General features: G+C 46.3%; 1 protein-coding gene across 1 annotated transcript in view; it reads left to right on the top strand.

Moving 5' to 3' along the window:
- The window catches only part of LOC133445647 (uncharacterized), a 52,588-nt gene that overhangs the window by 15,276 nt on the left and 17,549 nt on the right, over nt 1-19,763 (top strand). The window contains exons 4-9 of the mRNA XM_061722970.1: nt 1,668-1,724; nt 1,842-1,902; nt 11,338-11,425; nt 17,659-17,748; nt 18,222-18,260; nt 19,452-19,659. Of these exons, the coding sequence (XP_061578954.1) occupies nt 1,668-1,724; nt 1,842-1,902; nt 11,338-11,425; nt 17,659-17,748; nt 18,222-18,260; nt 19,452-19,659 (543 nt within the window). The remainder of the gene's footprint in view (nt 1-1,667; nt 1,725-1,841; nt 1,903-11,337; nt 11,426-17,658; nt 17,749-18,221; nt 18,261-19,451; nt 19,660-19,763) is intronic.

Here is a 19,763-nt window from a genome sequence, read left to right as displayed (position 1 = left end):
ACGATACTTTTTCCCGATCAGATACATTTTGGCAATTAATTAAAAAAAAAGAAAAAAGGACTAAAACTAAATGATCCCAAGTTTCTTTTATTGTCCATTAGAACAACATGGACATTTATTTCAACAAAGCTTATCAGCTCTGGCTACACAAAATGTAAAAACATGAAATTGTAAACTAAAACAAAAAGTGCAGAATAGTGCAATAACAAACATGAACATATATAAAATTTCACAATTCAAACATGTAAACCATGTTAGTTTTGCTTACTTTGTCACTTCCGGCCAGTGGCTGGAAGTGACGTTAAATGCAACGATATATAAAACGATTTCATATATATTAAAAACATTAATAACTAGGTATGTCCCGATACTTTTTAGGCCGATACCGATGTTTTGAAAATGCCGTGATCGGTGAAGGTCCGCGATCACTAGTTTAAAGGCATGAAAACATTAAAGTTTTCAGTTATAATTGCATAAATTGTCTATATTTCTTTATATATAGGCGTGGGACGATACGGGTAACTCACGATTCAATACTGTGGCGATATGTGGCCCACGATAATATCACGATACACGATATCTACGATATTCGATATATTGTAAGAAATTTCATCAACGGTATATCACGATATATGTGACTGAAAAAGAAAAAATACCCATAAAAGGAAAACGTCTGTAGTTGTGCATTTATTCAAGGCCAAAACTTCATATAATGTACAAAGAAAGTGCATTTGTTTAGAGCCTCACTGCCTGCTAGGATTGTAAATGTAAACACCGTACAGCTGGACAAATTAAAGTGCATGAACAATAGTGCGGTGACAACCGCGTAAATCCGTTATGTGTGTTGTAATAAAATATCGATTATTTATTGAGACAGAGAGCGCAACAATATATTGCAATATCGATTATAATCTTTATTTTTTTCCCCCACCACTATTTATATACTGTCTTGGGGTTACATTTGCATAAAATGCTAAAAACCAAATTCTCATAAATGGGAAAAACTAAAACCGATTTCATCCGTCTCTGTTTCTTCCCTGGATGTGTTTGGTAATTCTACACGATGTTTCTGAAAGCAGATCTATCAGCATTCTGGGAGCTGATTGGTCCTTACAGCATCATTAGCTGTAATACTTGCTGTTTAATCTCAATATAATACTAGTATTAATATGTTGCAGAACTACAGTCATATAATTCATGCAACAACTCAAAAAACAGTTTTAATAACACTAACCCAAATCAATATCGGAGTAGAATCGGATCAAAGCGTGATAATCGATTCTGAATCTTAAGAATCGAATCGATTCTTCACATTTAAATCGATCCCCGGTCCTACTTTCGTTTTCCTGCTGCAGCCTCGGCCTTTTACCACGGGAAATATCTAACCGGTGTGTGTTACAGAATCACAGATCCTCCCTCCAAACCCCGAGACGGGTTTATAAAATACAAAGAGTCTGAGTCTCTATATTGAAAATAAGAAAGCTCCCCCCCCGTGTGATAGTTTTACTGAGTTGTCACCGGCGACGCCGTACGCCGAGCTGTCAGCGACATCAGTGATCATCGCAGCTATAATTTGAATTCTCTTTTAGTGGAAATAAACGCTCTGGCATTTTCACTTGTTAGCGAGTCCTTTTTCATGTCTCTTTCTTTAAATCTTCACGCTACAGAAGATGATTTTAAGCCTGACTGTGGCAGCCTTCTTCGACAGCACAGCGTATGTCATGGTGAGTTACTCGCACCTTTTTACACTAAAAGCAACAAAGTCTGGCTCCTTTTTTTTTCTTTTTTTCCAGTGATGTGAAAAAACAGTTTTCCCATGGTGCTCTGCTTTCACTCCCCAGGGTGAAACCCATCCGCAGGGATCTCTTTGTGACTTCCAAGCCTGGTGGCTGACTTACTTTGGTAAGAAAGACTTTGATTAATTGCTCGCTGGCACCGTTTTTTGCAAAGAGAGACGAGTAAGCAGCAAAGAAAGTGCAGAGATCCAACACAAACATCTGACGTGGAGCTCGTATATCACCCGGGGTGAATAACATTGCTTTGTCGTTTCCTTTTTTGGCGAGAGAACAAAATGTGCCTTAACAGGTCCGGAGCTATTTCCAAAAGAGGTGCGGGCCAAAATGTGAGGCGCGCCGAGCTGTGAACCGGGCTTTTAGTGGAAGAACCCACATTGTGCTCTCATACAAGCTCTTGGACCCTCCGGTTTAGCTGCTGTTTGTTTAGGGTTCAAACCACCGAATCCCGTCTAATTAATCAGATCGTTGGGCCGGGATGGTGAGAGCGAGACAGCTGCTAAATGTCTCGATTGAGCCGCGGCGACTTACACACCGGGCTGCTGTCGGTGACGCCGTCACGTAAAGACGGAATATCCTTTTTTTTTCCATAAAAAAAAAAGCCTATAAGCCAGTTTTCTCATTGTATGAAGGTTTAAGACATTTTTTTTTTAACTTATATATTGGGGGGCGACAGGAACAGGAAAAGACACAAACCGCAACCAGTCCAGGTCTATGAGGCCCCGTTTCCACGTAGCAAAAACGGTGGTGTTTTCATGCGTTTTGGCCGTTCATTTACACGAAAAACGAAGCTCAAAGTCTCCAAAAATGATCCTTTCCGAAAACTCCAGCCAAAGTGGAGATTTCCAAAAACTCTGTTTTCACGTTTGCTTTTAAACACAGAGAAACGGACATTTAGGCTTCAGAACGTCACATTATGAGACAGAAACGTCACCAGCGTCATGAGTGACACCTGTGGTTACAATTAATTTGGCCACCGTCAGTATTTTCTTGTATTTTACCTGTTTTATATTCTAAAGTCACACTTAAAAGTAACTCCACTTCTCTGTCTCTCCAAACCAAAGACTCTGGTTCATCTTGGAAGTAACTGGAAGTTACTCATGTCATTTGTTGATGTTTTTTCCAGGATTCTGATTGGCTAGCATGACTTTATCTTCTCGTTACACTGCCCCCTGTAGGTTTGGCTGCTTATAGCACCTTAACAGATATTTATGCAGGTTCCTGGAAATGATGGGATTTTTCAAAATGTAGAGGGGAAATTATCCGTTTTTGAGAAATTTTGAGAAAAAAGACGAAATGTTCGAGAAAAAAGATGAAATTTTGAGAAAAAAGTTGAAATGTCGAGAAGAAAGTCGAAGTTTTGAGAAAAAATTTGAAATTTTGAGAAAAAAGTCAAGATTTTTTGAAAAAAGTCGAGAAAAAAGTCGAAATTTTGAGAAAAAAGTTGAAATGTCGCGAAGAAAGTCGAGATTTTGAGAAAAAAGTCAAAATGTCGAGAAGAGTCACATTTTTGAGACAAAAGTCAAAATTTTGTGAAGTAACTCCACTTCTCTGTCACTCCAAACCAAAGACTCTGGTTCATCTTGGAAGTAACTGGAAGTTACTCGTGTCATTTGTTGATGTTTTTTTCCAGGATTCTGATTGGCTAGCATGACTTTATCTTCTCGTTACACTGCCCCCTGTAGGTTTGGCTGCTCATAGCACCTTAACAGATATTTATGCGGATTCGTGTAAATGATGGTATCTTTCAAAACGTAGAGGGGGAAATATCCGTTTTTGTAAATACCCGGCTACGTGGAAACGTGGCCTTAAACTGAATCCAGACTAGGCTACTGCGATTATCTGTACCCAAAACTGTGGGGGGGGGGGGGGGTTTATATGTGTAAGTGTGTGTGTGCATTCAAAGTGAAAACAAGGCTTTACCTGACGCAACATCCTGCCAACAGTTGGGCGTTTCAACAAGTCACAGTCAGAGAAAACAGACAAAACCCTTGTTTTAGTTTTAGTCCGACCACTCTTACACGCTTCTCTTAAACCTGTCCGATAAACCATTAATTTCTTTATTATAATGTTTAATCTTCCTCTAAATAAACTGGGAACCTGAAATAAAAAGCATGTGACGGAGCAAACCTGCAGCTTTTACGGTAAAGTCTGCTTTTATCTTAATGAAAACAAACGTGACTCCTGCGTCGGAGATGTTTGTAATCAGCGAAGCGTCTGTTGCGTAAGATCCGAGCAGGTTAAGCAGCCGCTGCAGCGATGCACCGCTAACGCTTCTACCGCCGCTGCTGCTGCTCGCACAGCAACAACTTACTGGTCCAAAAAAGTAATCAGCGTGATGAAGCAGCGGAGGACGTTTCCTGGTAACAGAGTGGTGAAACCTTTTCACAGAGCTCTACCAAGAAATCCGCTGGGCGCTCGCGCGGCGGTGAGTCAGCCGCCGCTGTCGGGCAAACGGCCCACTTGCTGCCTTTTGTAATATAAGAAACACACAGAAAACACCCCCGAGCTGCACATGCACACCTCGCCGTTGCATCACCGGCCCCGGCGGGGAGACGGTTCTGCTCCAATGGCGGGGTGGAAATTAGTTTGACGGCGTGTTGCGTGCAGAAGCAGGACGGTTTCCGTGAGATTGGTGGGCGGGAATTGTTCTACGCAGGAATCTGAATGATCAGACAAGCTGGAACTAGACTTGTAGTTCTGGAGAACGGTATTAGTCTCAAGAAGACCAGTTTTTTGTGGTTCTGGTCTTGTCTCGGATTATTGAGATTCGTTGCACCAAGGTGACAGAATCTGGTATCAGCAGTTCTTCCTCTTGTTAATGTACAGTTTTGTAAACTATTTGTATTTTGCATCTGATTTGATGTTTTGGTGCATCTGCATGTGTTTCTGTATTTACAGGACTGTCTCAGAAAATTAAAATATTGTGATAAAGTTCTTTATTTTCTGTAATGCAATTACAAAAACAAAAATGTCATATATTCTGGATTCATTACAAATCAACTGAAATATTGCAAGCCTTTTATTATTTTAATATTGCTGATTATGGTTTACAGTTTAAGATTAAGATTCACAGAATATTCTATTTTTTTGAGATAGGATATTTGAGTTTTCTTAAGCTGTAAGCCATGATCAGCAATATTAAAATAATAAAAGGCTGGCAATATTTCAGTTGATTAGTAATAAATCCAGAATGTATGACATTTTTGTTTTTTTAATTGCATTACAGAAAATGACAATATTCTAATTTTCTGAGACAGTCCTGTAATTACAGTTTTGTGTTTATGGCCTTGTTTGAATAAACATATGAATAATATTTGCATATCGTTGTGATTGATTAAGCATCAGGTCCATTTCAGTGATGCTGATATACAAGTGTAATCTGATTACTATAATGGTAAATAATGTAATTTCAATCTTTAATATTTAAAATTCAGGTTTCATCTCCAAATTAAGTCCAATTTAAATCAGTAACATTTCCTCTTCCTTCCTTTCCTGAGGTGGAGGGGGGTGTTGGAGCTGGTTATTCTGCTAGAGGACTTTGGGACTAGTTAGTAGTCGTGTCAATCCTTAAAAGCACTGGAGTCAATCCTCCAATAGTGTAGAAATAGCGGTAGTGCAGTCGCCACACAGATCTGATCTCAGCTGATGGATGGAAACATTTACAGGACTGTCTCAGAAAATTAGAATATTGTGATTTTCTGTAACGCAATTACAAAAACAAAGATGTCATACATTCTGGATTCATTACAAATCAAATAAAATATTGCAAGCCTTTTATTATTTTTATATTGCTGATCATGGCTTACAGCTTAAGAAAACTCAAATATCCTATCTCAAAAAATTAGAATATTCTGGGAATCTTAAAGGAGCATGAGGCTCCTTTTAAGAAATGAGACTCTCTAGCGCCACCCTCCACCACGACGGCCGTTGGGGGTACTGCAGCCAACAGTGAAGCCGGCACGGGAGAACGGGGAGAACGTGCATGCAGCGTCATGTGACGTCACATCCGCAGGACAGCGCAGGAAATTCGGGACCGAATTGCAGCACATTTTTCAGCACACAGCCTGTTCAAGGCAAAGGAGAGATACACTAGAGGATCATTCTTTTGGGTTTGGAACGCTTCATCTGACATTATTACTAGAAAACTTAAAACGTATACACGTATTTTTTTCATAAATCCTGCCTCAATCCTGCCTCATGCTCCTTTAATCTTAAACTGTAAACCATAATCAGCAATATTAAAATAATAAAAGGCTTGCAATATTTCAGTTGATTTGTAATGAATCCAGAATGTATGACATTTTTGCATTACAGAAAATAAAGGACTTTATCACCATATTCAAATTTTCTGAGACAGTCCTGTATAGTGAGTTCAACATCATCATCCACTTCTCTGTGTTATTGAGCTGCAATTTGAAAACAAGCTCATATGGAAACTAGAACCAGGATGATGGAATACAATCACGCAGCATCAGGACATTACTGCTGTAGGTTTGTTTTGGTCTCAGTCTGGAGCTGAACTGGTCTTGTCTTGGTCTTGATCCTCTCTGGTCCAGGTCTGGGTTTAGCTGGTCTTGACTACAGTTCCAGCTGCAGCTCGTGTAGCTTTTGATCACAGTCTCAAACGGGGTCGAGTCACCAGACGTCGGAGTCCCTGTTGCTCGAGTCAGTGAAGGAAAAATCCCAACGACAGCTGCCCCGGTGCCAGGAGTCCAAATGCAGTTAACGTCTGACTCCAAATCAGCGGAGTTTGGGTCCGAGCCAAGTCAGCAGCCTCGAGTGCTGGCAGCCCCGCAGACACGCCGAGCACGTGGGAGGGAGCCGCTGATAGGCCGAGGCCCGAGTCCTCGCGCTGGCAGCCCAGGGCCGCGCATGAACATCGGATCCCCGGCAGCTGTGACCCGGTTTAACGCGGCAGATGTCACGGCGGCGGCGCGGCGCCGTGGCGCGGCCCTGGTGGCTGCAGGGGCGACGTGGGGGGGTGTGGTGGAGCGGAGTCGCCTGGCGCTCTGACGCCGGACGAGAGAGCGGCTCTGGTGGCTGCAGGGGCGGCGTTGGGGGGGGGGGGGGTGGAGGAGCGGAGCCGCCTGGCGCTCTGACGCCGAGCTCTGGCTGCCTGGAGGTTATGTAAGACGCGTCTGCGATGACGCCACCTCGTGTCTCAGCCGTGCCAGCGTTCGGGTGGTTATTTGTAGAGATGCACCGGTCAGGACTTTGAGGGCCGATCTCCAAATTATCTGCCGATCATCAATCACAGCGTGAAATCCATAAATTCGGCAACATTGTTGTCTCATGTACACAACACTGACATTTTATTAATAAATATAAAACTTAGGAGATAAGAAAGTATAATAAATTGACTGTTTTATTGCAGGCCGATGCAACATGCAATATTTCAACCTCTAGAGACGACTTGGAGCCGAGATATACTTGCTGTTGGTGCTTGCGTTCGCGTCCGTTCACGTCCGTCAGGGGTCGGCAACCCAAAATGTTTTAGAGCCGTATTGGACCAAAAACACAAAAAACAAATATATCTGGAGCCGCAAAAAATGAAAAGTCTTGTACAAGCCTTAGAATGAAGAAACACATGCTGCATGTTTCTATATTAGTTATAACTGGGGGAAGATTTTTTTTTTTCATTATGCACTTCATTATGCACTTAGAGGAAAAAATTTGAAATGTCGAGAAAAAAAGTCAAAATATAGGGATTAATGTTGAAGTACAATCTCGAGAAAAAATTCAAAATTTCGAGAAAAAAGTCAATGTCGAGATTAAAAAGGAAAGGAAAAAGGAAGAAAAAAGAGAAAAAAAGGAAAATAAGAAGGAAAAAAAGAAGAAAAAAACGTAAAAAAGAGGAAAAAAAGAGAAGAAAATAAGAAAAAAAGGAAGAAAAAAAGGTCAAACATTTTTGAAAAAGCTCCAGGGAGCCACTAGGGCGGCGCTAAAGAGCCGCGGCTCTTGAGCCGCAGGTTGCCGACCCCTGACGTCCGTTCTTGTGCACCACCAACCACAACGTCGCTCGCGTAGTACGCGAGGAGAGCGTTGTACCGGCGGTGACCGATAGGGGGCAGTAAGCAGAGCAACAGTTGGAAAAGTGATTAAATATTTAGTAGTAGCAGTAGGTATAACATTGCTTTGGTTACAAACCCTGTATAATATAAAGATAAAACAGGAGGTCATATATTTGGGGATTGTTATCTCTAAGGACAAAATTGAAAAGCAATTGAAAAGATGAATATTTGGAACAATGTGGACAAGTTTAAGTCAATTCTAAACAGGTGGCTGCAAAGGGATATTTCAATTTTTGGCAGAGTCTTATTATCAAAAATGGATAGTCTGTCCAGACTTATTTACACATTCTCCTTACCCATCTCAACAAGAATGATCAAAACAATAAATACCGTTAATTTTAAGTTCATATGGAGAAATAGATGTCAATATATAAGAAAGATTGACATGGTAAAAAACTATGATGATGGGGGGTTGAATGTGATTGATTTCAATATTATGAATGGTGTCTTGAAACTGAAATGGTTAAAATCTTTCCTTACAAATAAACATTCCTTCTGGTTTATTGTTCCTAATATGATTTTCCAAAAAAGAGACTTTCTTCTACGCTGTGACTTTGATTATAGCTCATTATCACTTAAACTCTCTGCTTTCCATCAGCAAGTCCTTCTCTATTGGAAATAGATGATTTATAGTCATAATTTTACACCTGTATGGAACAACAGGTACATTTTGCTCTGTAGAAAATCTGTTTATATAGAGTTTTGGAAATGGAAAGGAGTCTGTGCTGTTGCACACTTTCTGGATGATACTGGTAATGTGTTACAGTTTGAGGATTTTTGCAAAAAATACCAAATTCAATGTACTGTTAAGCATTATAATAGAGATAAAAGCCATACCAGTTTCTCTAAGGTCGATGGTTAAAGAACTGAGACGGCTCTGCATTAAAGGTTTACATTTTTGTGACTTTAAATGCACTAACAAAGTCATTAGAAATATTTTGCCAGAAGAATATTACCCTAACCCAATAAAAAGATGGTATATCCTAAAGGAATTTGAAGTGGAAAAGATTAGGAAAATAAGAAAAAATGTAATTTCATTTCCACTTCCACTGAAAATAAGAGGTAAACTTCAAAATTTTAAATGAAATTTACCCAACAAATGAGTTTTTGAGATTAAAATTTGATTTGGAATTGAATAATTGTGTTTTTTGTGAAAGGGAAATTGAAACTTTACAACATCTTTTCTTTCATTGTGATTCAGTACAATATTTGTGGAGTGAGTTGCTGAGCTGCTACAGTCCAAGGACATTCAGCTACATTTAATAGTTTAACAGTTATATTTGGTGTTTTTGTTGAAGACAAGAATTTGGACTTTGTCCTTAACAATTTGGTGTTATTGGGAAAGTTCTTCATTCACAAATGTAGATTTTTTAAGACCAAACCGTGTTTGACCCATTGGAGAAATAAGCTCTTGAGTAAGTCCTTGAGTCTTGTTAAAGAAAAGAAAGCCCTTAAACTGTTTTCTTTACTTGAAAGATATGATTTAATATGAGATGGCCCTTGTGAGTTATTTTTTATTTAATTTTTATTGTATGTTGTACAATAATTAGATTCTCAGTGTATATTTTGTAATACTGATGTTGCTCAACCCAAGGCAAAAGTTTGTAATTCTGATATGACTTTTATGTGCCTTGTTTGTTTGTATCTATGTTTCAATAAAAAAAACTAAAAACATTGCTTTGGTTGCGATCTCGGCAAAGGAAAACCGCGTCGTCACTTGTGACCAGCTGGTATCAGACCGGGACCAGCGCCACTTGTGGCCACAGCCAGAACTGCAGGTCGCTACGCGTTCAGTGTTTTTTTGAGAACGTGCACGTCGACGCGTCAAATGAACGCAGGATACGCGTGGCGGCCATGATGCGTACGTGGTCTGAACAGCAAATATAACTGAGCCCTTAGACTCAGCTTATAAAGAGTAAGGGCCAGTCCCAATCCCCCCCCTAGTCCTACTTTTTAGCCCTACCCCTAAATTTTGGGCGTTCCCGTGAGGGTAGTGGTGTCCCAATTGAAAAGTGGACATATCGAGGGCTAGTGTGTATCAATCTAGCCCTCACAGCGAGGGATTTCAGATGCTGACTCACCGACCGAGGGCCAGAAAAATTTCCCACAATGCTTTATGTCATCATTTGCAGACTGAATAAAAAAACAATCATGGTGGACATTTCTTATTTTTTAGTGAAATAAATCAATATTTTGAGTTAGTTTCTGCATAAAAATGTGTTTTGATTACATTTCTAGTGAGAAATATATATTTTACTTTCATAATATTCACTCAGTGAATGTACATAATCACTCGCTTGGTCGTTGTTGCGAAGATCTCGCCAGAATAAAGGCTGATTTATGGTTCCGCGTTAAATCGACGCAAAGCCTACGGCGTAGGTTACGCGGCGACGCGCGCCGTACGGTGTGCGTCGCCGCGTAACCTACGCCGTAGGCTCTGCGTTGATTTAACGCGGAACCATAAATCAGCTCCCGAGCCGGCGGCTCGTCTCATCCCCGAAAACATCCGATCAAATTTCTTAACAGGCGTTATTTGGATAAACTGAGCCCAGGTTGGGGATCTTAACGGTTACTTTTACGCCTGAATAAATATTAAAACTTAATAAAGTGGCATATTAACAGCGCTACAGCTGAAATTAAAACAGCTTTTATCTCTGGGCTTCCTGATATGGTGTGACGTATGTGCAAACGTAACTACGCAGTCGCTTACGTACCCGAACGTTAACCACGCAGTGACGTAGCAAGTGGTGTCCCAATCCCTAGGGAACATTACAAGGACCCTATTCATTTTTAGGGCTAGTGGTAGAAAGTAGGGTGAACATTGGGATTGGCCCTAAGTGTTAAATCTGATTTAATTTTAATTCTGAATTAAAGAGGAATTAAACTTCCCATGTAAACGCACTGATTGTAAAACTCCCGTACCGGCGATGCCGGTCAGGTGAGACCTGGTTCTGAGATGTGGGAACGCAAACGCAGGCGGCGGTTTGTTGTTGTAAACGCCATCGGATCGGCTGCTTTTGAACTATTATTCTCCAATCAAAACCGATAGGGCCATTATCGGCCGATACCGATCGATCGGTGCATCTCTAGTTATTTGTGTGGTGGGTCCGGGTCCAGAACAGAACCAGAACCAGCTGGAAACGAGAGCAGGAGCAGGAGGATGGAGGTTATTTTCCTCTCTGCTGACTGCCCCCCCTCCTCCTCTCCGGCGTTATCTCCCTCTGCTTCTTCACAGTTCATCATTATCTCTCAGAGCTCCCCCACCCCTCATCCATCACCCCCAGCTACAGGTTTCCCTCATATTACTGCAGAACGGGCCTCCATTTATCACAAACTGGAGCACCGCCGTGTGTGTGTGTTCGGTATATGTGTGTGTGTGTGTGTGTGTGTGACGCGCCCGCGGCGGCGTGCTGGGTGGCGGCGAGGCGGCGCTGCTGTGATGTGACCTTGGTGTTTCTCTCTGTGTGCAGACTGGAGCGCGCTGCTCTGGGTCTGCCTCATCACGCTGAACCTGTACCTGAACCTGGTCCGGGAGACGAGCACGGACCGCTACGAGAGGTGAGACGCTCATCCTATCATCTATACTCTGCTAATCCTGATTATTAACGTTTAGAGCGCGTAGCAGCGTTTTAAAACGTCAGAATCAAAGGTTTTTTTTTTTATTTTTGTCAGTCATTTTAAAAGGAAAAAACTCTGCCAGCCCGGTCACATGTTGATGATGGTAACCATGGCAACAGATACCCCTTTTCCACCAAACCGGTTCCAGGGCTGGTTCTGGTTCTTGTTCAACTTTGAACCAGCTGAGAACCGGTTTGTTTTTCCACAGCTCGGGTGCTAAAGGGGAGCCACGTTAGTACATCGCTGCTAACGTCAGTTACGTCTCTGCAAACGTCAGTTACGTCTCTGCTAAGGTCAGTTACGTCTCTGCTAACGTCAGTTACGTCTCTACAAACGTCAGTTACGTCTCTGCTAACGTCAGTTACGTCTCTGCTAACATCAGTTACGTCTCTGCTAACGTCAGTTACGTCTCTGCTAACGTCAGTTACGTCAGTTACATCTCTGCAAACGTCAGTTACGTCTCTGCTAACGTCAGTTACGTCTCTGCAAACGTCAGTTACGTCTCTGCAAACGTCAGTTACGTCTCTGCTAACGTCAGTTACGTCTCTGCTAACGTCAGTTACGTCTCTGCTAACGTCAGTAAGGTCTCTGCTAACGTCAGTTATGTCTCTGCTAACGTCAGTTACGTCTCTGCAAACGTCAGTTACGTCTCTGCAAACGTCAGTTACGTCTCTGCTAACGTCAGTTACGTCTCTGCTAACGTCAGTTACGTCTCTGCTAACGTCTCTGCAAACGTCAGTTACGTCTCTGCTAACGTCAGTTACGTCTCTGCTAACGTCAGTTACGTCTCTGCTAACGTCAGTTACGTCTCTGCAAACGTCAGTTACGTCTCTGCTAAGGTCAGTTACGTCTCTGCTAACGTCAGTTACGTCTCTACAAACGTCAGTTACGTCTCTGCTAACGTCAGTTACGTCTCTGCTAACATCAGTTACGTCTCTGCTAACGTCAGTTACGTCTCTGCTAACGTCAGTTACGTCAGTTACATCTCTGCAAACGTCAGTTACGTCTCTGCTAACGTCAGTTACGTCTCTGCAAACGTCAGTTACGTCTCTGCTAACGTCAGTTACGTCTCTGCTAACGTCAGTTACGTCTCTGCTAACGTCAGTAAGGTCTCTGCTAACGTCAGTTATGTCTCTGCTAACGTCAGTTACGTCTCTGCAAACGTCAGTTACGTCTCTGCAAACGTCAGTTACGTCTCTGCTAACGTCAGTTACGTCTCTGCTAACGTCAGTTACGTCTCTGCTAACGTCTCTGCAAACGTCAGTTACGTCTCTGCTAACGTCAGTTACGTCTCTGCTAACGTCAGTTACGTCTCTGCTAACTCTGCTAAGACCTGCAGGTCTGTATCTGGACCCTAGTGGTCTGTAGAGGACCTGCAGGTCTGGATCTGGACCTGCAGGTCCTGGTCCAGGTCTGGTTCCTCCAGAATCACCTCCAAACGAACTCGTTATCTCCGTGTTTACAATCAGGTTGTTCTGCAGGTCTCCTGTCGTACGTGGATTAATATCCTGTTTAGTTTAGAGAGCTTCCTCCCGAGCGAGCGCGTGTGTGTGTGTGTGTGTGTGTGTGTGCAGCAGCGTGTGTGTGTGTGTGTGCAGCAGCGTGTGTGTGTGTGTGTGTGCAGCAGCATGTGTGTGAGTGTGTGAGTGTGTGTGTGTGTGTGCAGCAGCGTGTGTGTGTGTGTGTGTGTGTGTAGCAGCATGTGTGTGAGTGTGTGTGTGTGTGTGCAGCAGCGTGTGTGTGTGTAGCAGCAGCGTGTGTGTGTGCAGCAGCGTGTGTGTGAGAGTGTGTGTGTGTGTCCCACTCTAATTGAAATGGGAGTGAGTGTCAGCCGTTAAGTGTGCCTCCGTGTGCTGCTCACACTCCCGTCTTCACGCTCTCCGGCTTTATGTTTCTGTCGCTCAGACTCCCCCGAGCCTCGAGTGTGAATCCTGCGTGTGTGTGTGTGTGTCGGTGTCGGTGTGTGTGTGTGTGTGTGTGTGTGTGTGTGTGTCGGTGTGTGTGTGTGAGAAACACTGATTCAGGAGTGAAGTCAGAGGAAAAGAAGCAGCCTTGTTTACAGCTTCTTGCTGATCGTTGGAGGGTCGGTGAGGGGTGTGTGTGTGTGTGTGTGTGTGTGTGTGTGTGTGTGTGTGTGTGTGTGTGTGTGTGTGTGTGTGTGTGTGTGTGTGTGTGTGTGTGTGTGTGTGTGTCCGGTCATTAAGGGAGGTGTGAACCCCCCCCCCAGGGGAGTTCTCCTGCATTGATTAGCAATAAGCCCGGCGATATAATGGTGCACTAACTCATCAGGAGACGGCTTTATGTGAGCGGCAAAGGGCCCGGCGAGGAGGCCAGAACCGTTCAGAACCAACGCACTCCTCCTGCAGGTCTGGACGGGACGGAGCAGAGCGGAGCGCAGGAAACACGGGTTTAATGGGTCTGTGTTAAACCAACGCAGAGCCTACGCCGTTGCCGTGACGCTGTCGTGAACTCTTCGTTCTTCTCCATCACTCCATTTCTCCGCGGTGCAAAACCCCCCAGAGCGCTAGTTGATACTTTGTTTAGTTTCCGGTTTTTCAGGTCACAGTGAATCAAAGAGATAAGGAACAACTATTGTGCAAAAAAAACAACCCAAAAAAAAATCGCACACACACGAAGAAAAGAGCGCTGAAAGTTCACGACTGCTTCACGAACCAGAACCGGAAATGCGTTGCTACAAAGCGAACCAATCACAGCCCCCTCCGTCTGCGTTGGGTCTGCGTCGCCTCAAGGCATAGTTTTTTGGGAGGTGCTAGCAGGCTACGGCATAGGTTACGAAGAGACTCCCACGTAGCCGCGTACCCTACGGAGTAGGTTTAAAGGCCCTGACACACCAAGCCGACTGTCGGCCGTCGGGCCGTTGATGAGCGTTGGTGCGTCTGTCGGCCTAGTTTCCCCGGTGTGTCCCGCACGTTGCCACAGGTCGGCCGCCCGTCGGCAACTTTTCAGCCGATTCCACATGTCGAATCGGCGTCGGCCGTCGGTCAAACAGCTCAATCTGTGATTGGCTGTTCAGATCTGCGTCGATTTAACGCGGAACCATAAATCAGCTCCCGAGCCGGCAGGCAGAAATCCCGAAATTTTCGGAGCAAATTTCTTAACAGGCGTAGCTACAACTTAGGGCTGCACGATTCTGGACAAAATTAGAATCACGATTTTTTTGCTTAGAATTGAGATCACGATTCTCTCACGATTTTTTTCCAATAAAAATTATAATAACAATAAACATCTCCCTTGTCTTTCAATAGTTTAAACAATAATAACAATTTTGAACAATATTTGTTCCTCCCTGAGTTGAACACCCTTTCAGAAAGGGGACTTGTAACAGATCCTGTAGTTCTGAGGCAACAAATTATTCCTCTGGCTGCTTTTTGCTGTAACAGCTGAACATAAAAACAATAAACATCTCTCTTGTCTTTAAATAATTTTAACAATAACAATTTTAACAATATTTATGTGCAATATGTGTCAGGTGATGAGAAAGGTAGATGTTTCTCCAAATGTAATCCACAATCATTAACAAAATATAACAAACATGACAACATGATAGTTGGCCATGACAGGACTACAACAACCTAGAACATAGGCCTAGTCCTTTTTTTTATGCAGCCATCTTTAAAAAAAAAAAAAAATATATATAAATATATATATATATTTTATTTTTTTTTTAAATCGTCGTCATTTGGAAATGAGATTGCGTTCAAGCATGAATCGAGATCGCAATTTTTTTAACGATTAATCGTGCAGCCCTACTACAACTGTTAGATTTCATCTATTAAACCAACATTTATCTTCCTAAATGATTTATTTCAGCCAAAGGTAATTCTCCACAGAGCTGCAGGTTTCTCCCCGAGACGACGGCACAGGTTGACCCAGCGATCACGTCTGTACGTGATCTGCTGCTGCTGCTGCTGCTGCGCCCCCGGACCGGCGGCTCTTGAAAATTGAAACGCAGACTGCGCAGAACGTACGTGCTAGTCGGCCGTTGGGTGTCGTCTTTGCGGTGTGTCAAAGTGCTTCTTTTTGAGCCCGACACAGGCGGCACAGGCGACGCGAGGCGGCACAGCAGTCGGTCAACAGCGGGCGACGTCGGGTTGGTGTGTCCTCGGCCTTACGCAGATCCATAATTCAGGCTTCAGAGTGAAGCCGGGACCAGGTGGAGCTGTTCCTGCCCCCACGATTAGCCCCCGCCCGGCCTCCGGGGGGGTCCACCTCTCCCCTCGCCCCCCCCGACCCGGCTCTCCCCCCCCCCCCCCCGACCCGTACGGTGGCGCTGCAGCACCAGGCTGCCGGTGCAGCGCCGGAGAGCGGCTGATCTGAGACTGATTGAAGTGGCTGAGTGCAGAGCTGGTGCTGCTGCGCCTCATTAAACCCGTGTAGCGCCGAGCGCCGGACCTCCTCACCTTCCTGGGGGGAGGAAGGGGGAGTGAGGGGGGGTGGGTGGTGAGGGGGGGGCGGATCCCCGCATTGATTTCCTGCCCCCACTCCCCCCTCCCTACCCGGTTGTCATGCTGTCGGCTGATTCCCCCGTTTCCATCTCTCCTCTCTCGCTGCCCGACTTTATCTTCCCTTCTTTTGTCTTTCGCCCCCCCCTCTTACTGCCCCCCCCCCATCCATCCTCCACGGACCCCCCCCAGCCCCCCCCCCCCTCCTTGTTTTCCTTCTCTCACATTTCCTCTCGCGCCCCGAAACTCACACCCCCCCCCCCCCCACCTCCCGCAGCGCTGCCGCTCCCGTCCATCAGAGGAGGTCAGCGGCGCCGCCGGACCTGTGTGTGTGTGTGTGTGTGTGTGTGTGTGTGTGTGTGTGTGTGTGTGTGTGTGTGTGTGTGTGTGTGTGTGTGTGTGTGTGTGTGTGTGTGTGTGTGTGTGTGTGTGTGTGTGTGTGTGTGTGTGTGTGTGTGTGTCTGTGTCACGGCTGCTCGATTGACCGAACGTGGAACCAGTCGGGGGACGAACTTCCACTTTATCGACCGCAGCACCGCGAGGAGCTGGAGGGAATCGACTCCCCCGGAGAGGACGCCGCGTCACACACACATCTGACACACACACATCTCACACACACGCCGCGTCACACACACGCCGTGTCACACACACATCTGACACACACACATCTCACACACACGCCGCGTCACACACACACACACACACACACACACACACACACACACACACACACACACACACACACCGGGTCTGTCACACACACATCTGTAGCGGCGGCCACCAACGCCGTGGCGAGCAGCTCCGGCCTCAGATGCCGCCGTCGCTAGGAGACCCGGGGGGGCTGTGGTCCCTGAATCAGACCTGGGGGGGCCCTGGTTCGTGCGTTTTTTCGTGCGTTTTTTCCTGCGCGCGTGCGTTTTTTTTTTGTGCGCGCGTGCGTTTTTCGTGCGTTCGTGCGTTTTTTCGTGCGTTTTTTTTGTGCGTTCTTGCGTTTTTTCGTGCGTTTTTTCGTGCCTTCGTGCGTTTTTTCGTGCGTTCGTGCGTTTTTCCGTGCGCGCATGCTTTTTTCGTGCGTTGGTGCGTTTTTTTGTGCGTTCTTGTGTTTTTTCGTGCGTTTTTTCGTGCGTTCGTGCATTTTTCGTGCGTTTTTTCGTGCGTTCGTGAGTTTTTTCGTGCGTTCGTGCGTTTTTTCGTGCGTTCGTGCGTTTTTTCGTGCGTTTTTTCGTGCGTTTTTCCGTGCGTTTTTTCGTACGCGCGTGCGTTTTTTCGTGCGCGCGTGCGTTTTTCGTGCGTTTGTGCGTTTTTTCGTGCATTCTTGCGTTTTTTCGTGCGTTCGTGCATTTTTCGTGCGTTTTTTTTTGTGCGTTCGTAGGTCTGATCCAGGGACCCCCCAGGTCTGATTCAGGGACCACGGCCCCCCCAGGTCTGATCCAGGGACCCCCCAGGTCTGATTCAGGGACCAGGGTCCCTGAATCAGACCTGGGGGGGCCGTGGTCCCTCAATCCCTCCCCAGGTGTGACTCCACTGCAGATGTTTCCTCCGTTGCCAGACAGTTACGGGGTAATTAAGATTAACGCGGCGGCGTTAAACGGCAGCTGGAAACGACCCGGCGATCAGCTGGAGGATTTATTATATATTTATTTATTTATTTATTTATATATTTATTTATATATTTATATATTTATTTATATATTTATTTATTCTCCTCAGGCTCTACCACCTGACGGCGTGGGGGGGGCCGCTGGTCATGGCGACGGCCCCGCTGATCTGGGGTTACTACGGCCCTGCGGGGGCCTGGTGAGTAGACACGCCCACTTCTGATGACATCACAGAGGGGGGGGGGGGGGGGGGGGGGGAAGAAGAGGAGAAGAAAGGAGAGTAGGGAGGAGGAGAGGAGGAGGAGGAGAAGAAGAAGAAAAGGAGGAGGAGGAGGAGGAGGAGAGGGATGAAAGGAGGGATGAGAAGAGGAGGATGAAGGACGATAGAGGAGGAAGAGGAGGAAGAGGAGAGGAGGAGAAGAGGAGGATGAAGGAGGAGGAGAGGAGTAGGGAGGGAGGAGGAATGAGAAACTGGGACGAGCCGTAATCTCTGAGCTCTTTCCACTCGCAGCTTATTAATAGCTGCAGCTGCAGAGCTTTGTAACCTCTCTCTCTCTCTCTCCCTCCGTCTCTCTCTCCCTCTCTCTCTCTCATATACTCTGCCTCTCTTTCTCTCATTCCCCCTCTCATATTCTCTCTCTCTCTCTCATTCTCTCTCTGTCTCTCTCTCTCCAGCTGGATCACAGACGATCACGTAGCCTGGAGATTTGGGATGTAAGTCGACCCTTTCAGCGCCGCCATCAAAGCTTCCCCACCGGGGGGGGGAGAGGGGGGATGGGGGGGGTGGAGGTGGAGGACGAGGGAGGGAGAGGGAGGGATGTGGGTCTCCGTGGGGAAATGTGAGGTTACATGTCAGGGGAGCCTGCGGCTTTTTCTTTTTTTTAATCTTTTTTCCTCCCCGTCTTGGTGCACGGCCAAGGTGTGTGTGTGTGTGTGTGTGTGTGTGTGTGTGTGTGTGTGTGTGTGTGTGTGTGTGTGTGTGTGTGTGTGTGTGTGTGTGTGTGTGTGTGTGTGTGTGTGTGTGTGTGTGTGTGTGTGTGTGTGTGTGTGTGTGTGTGTGTGTGTGTGTGTTCAGGGCTGTGAGGGATTACGGCTGTCGACTGCTTCCTCCAAACGCTCCTAAGTCTGCAGCCGCCTGCCAATCCCCCGCACACGCACGCTAACGCGCACGCCGGCGCAGCGCTCCGCGGCGCGGTGATCACATCGCTGCATCAGCGGGGAATCAATCTCTTAAAACAAATAAGCTCCGAGACGAACAGAAGAGCTCGCCGCCGCCAGCCGCTAAACGAGGCCATGTCGCTGCTGTCAGCCGCCATCGGCCACCATTAGCCGCCATCGGTCGTCATTAGTCGCCATCGGCCACCGTTAGCCGCCATCGGCCACCGTTAGCCGCCATCGGCCACCATTAGTCGCCATCGGCCACCGTTAGCCGCCATCGGCCACCGTTAGCCGCCATCGGCCACCATTAGCCGCCATCGGCCACCATTAACCGCCATCGGCCACCATTAACCGCCATCGGCCACCATTAGTCGCCATCGGCCACCATTAGCCGCCATCGGCCACCATTAGCCGCCATCGGCCACCATTAGCCGCCATCGGCCACCATTAGCCGCCATCGGCCACCGTTAGCCGCCATCGGCCACCGTTAGCCGCCATCGGCCACCGTTAGTCGCCATCGGCCACCGTTAGCCGCCATCGGCCACCGTTAGCCGCCATCGGCCACCGTTAGCCGCCATCGGCCACCATTAGTCGCCATCGGCCACCATTAGCCGCAATTGGCCACCATAAGCCGCCACCGTTAGCTGCTATCGGCCGCCATTACCCGCCGTCAGCCGCCACCATTAGCCGCCATCGGCCACCATTAGCCGCAATCGGCCACCATTAGCCGCCATCGGCCACCATCAGCCGCCATCGGCCACTAAACGAGGCCGCGCCGCCTCCATCAGCGCGGCCCGCAGGGACGCGGCGCTGCGAGGATCAGGGAATCTTCATTAGCTCTAATTACATCAAACCAGACACCAGATTAGAGGGGGAGGGGGGGGGGGGGTCGCCGGGGAGACGCGTGCAGGCAGTGGAGGTGGGGGTGGGGGGGGTGAACATCCTGGGGGTGGAGGTGAAACATTCAGGGGGAGAGAGGAGGGATGGATGGTCTCAGTAGTGCGTCTTCATCAGAGCTCAGTGAACCGTGTGTGTGTGTGTGTGTGTGTGTGTGTGTGT

The sequence above is a fragment of the Cololabis saira genome, chromosome 6, assembly GCF_033807715.1.
Source record: "Cololabis saira isolate AMF1-May2022 chromosome 6, fColSai1.1, whole genome shotgun sequence".
In the NCBI taxonomy this organism is placed as follows: domain Eukaryota; kingdom Metazoa; phylum Chordata; class Actinopteri; order Beloniformes; family Belonidae; genus Cololabis; species Cololabis saira.
The sequence above is the reverse complement of the archived record's forward strand: the minus strand, read 5'-3'. Positions and strand labels throughout refer to the sequence as shown.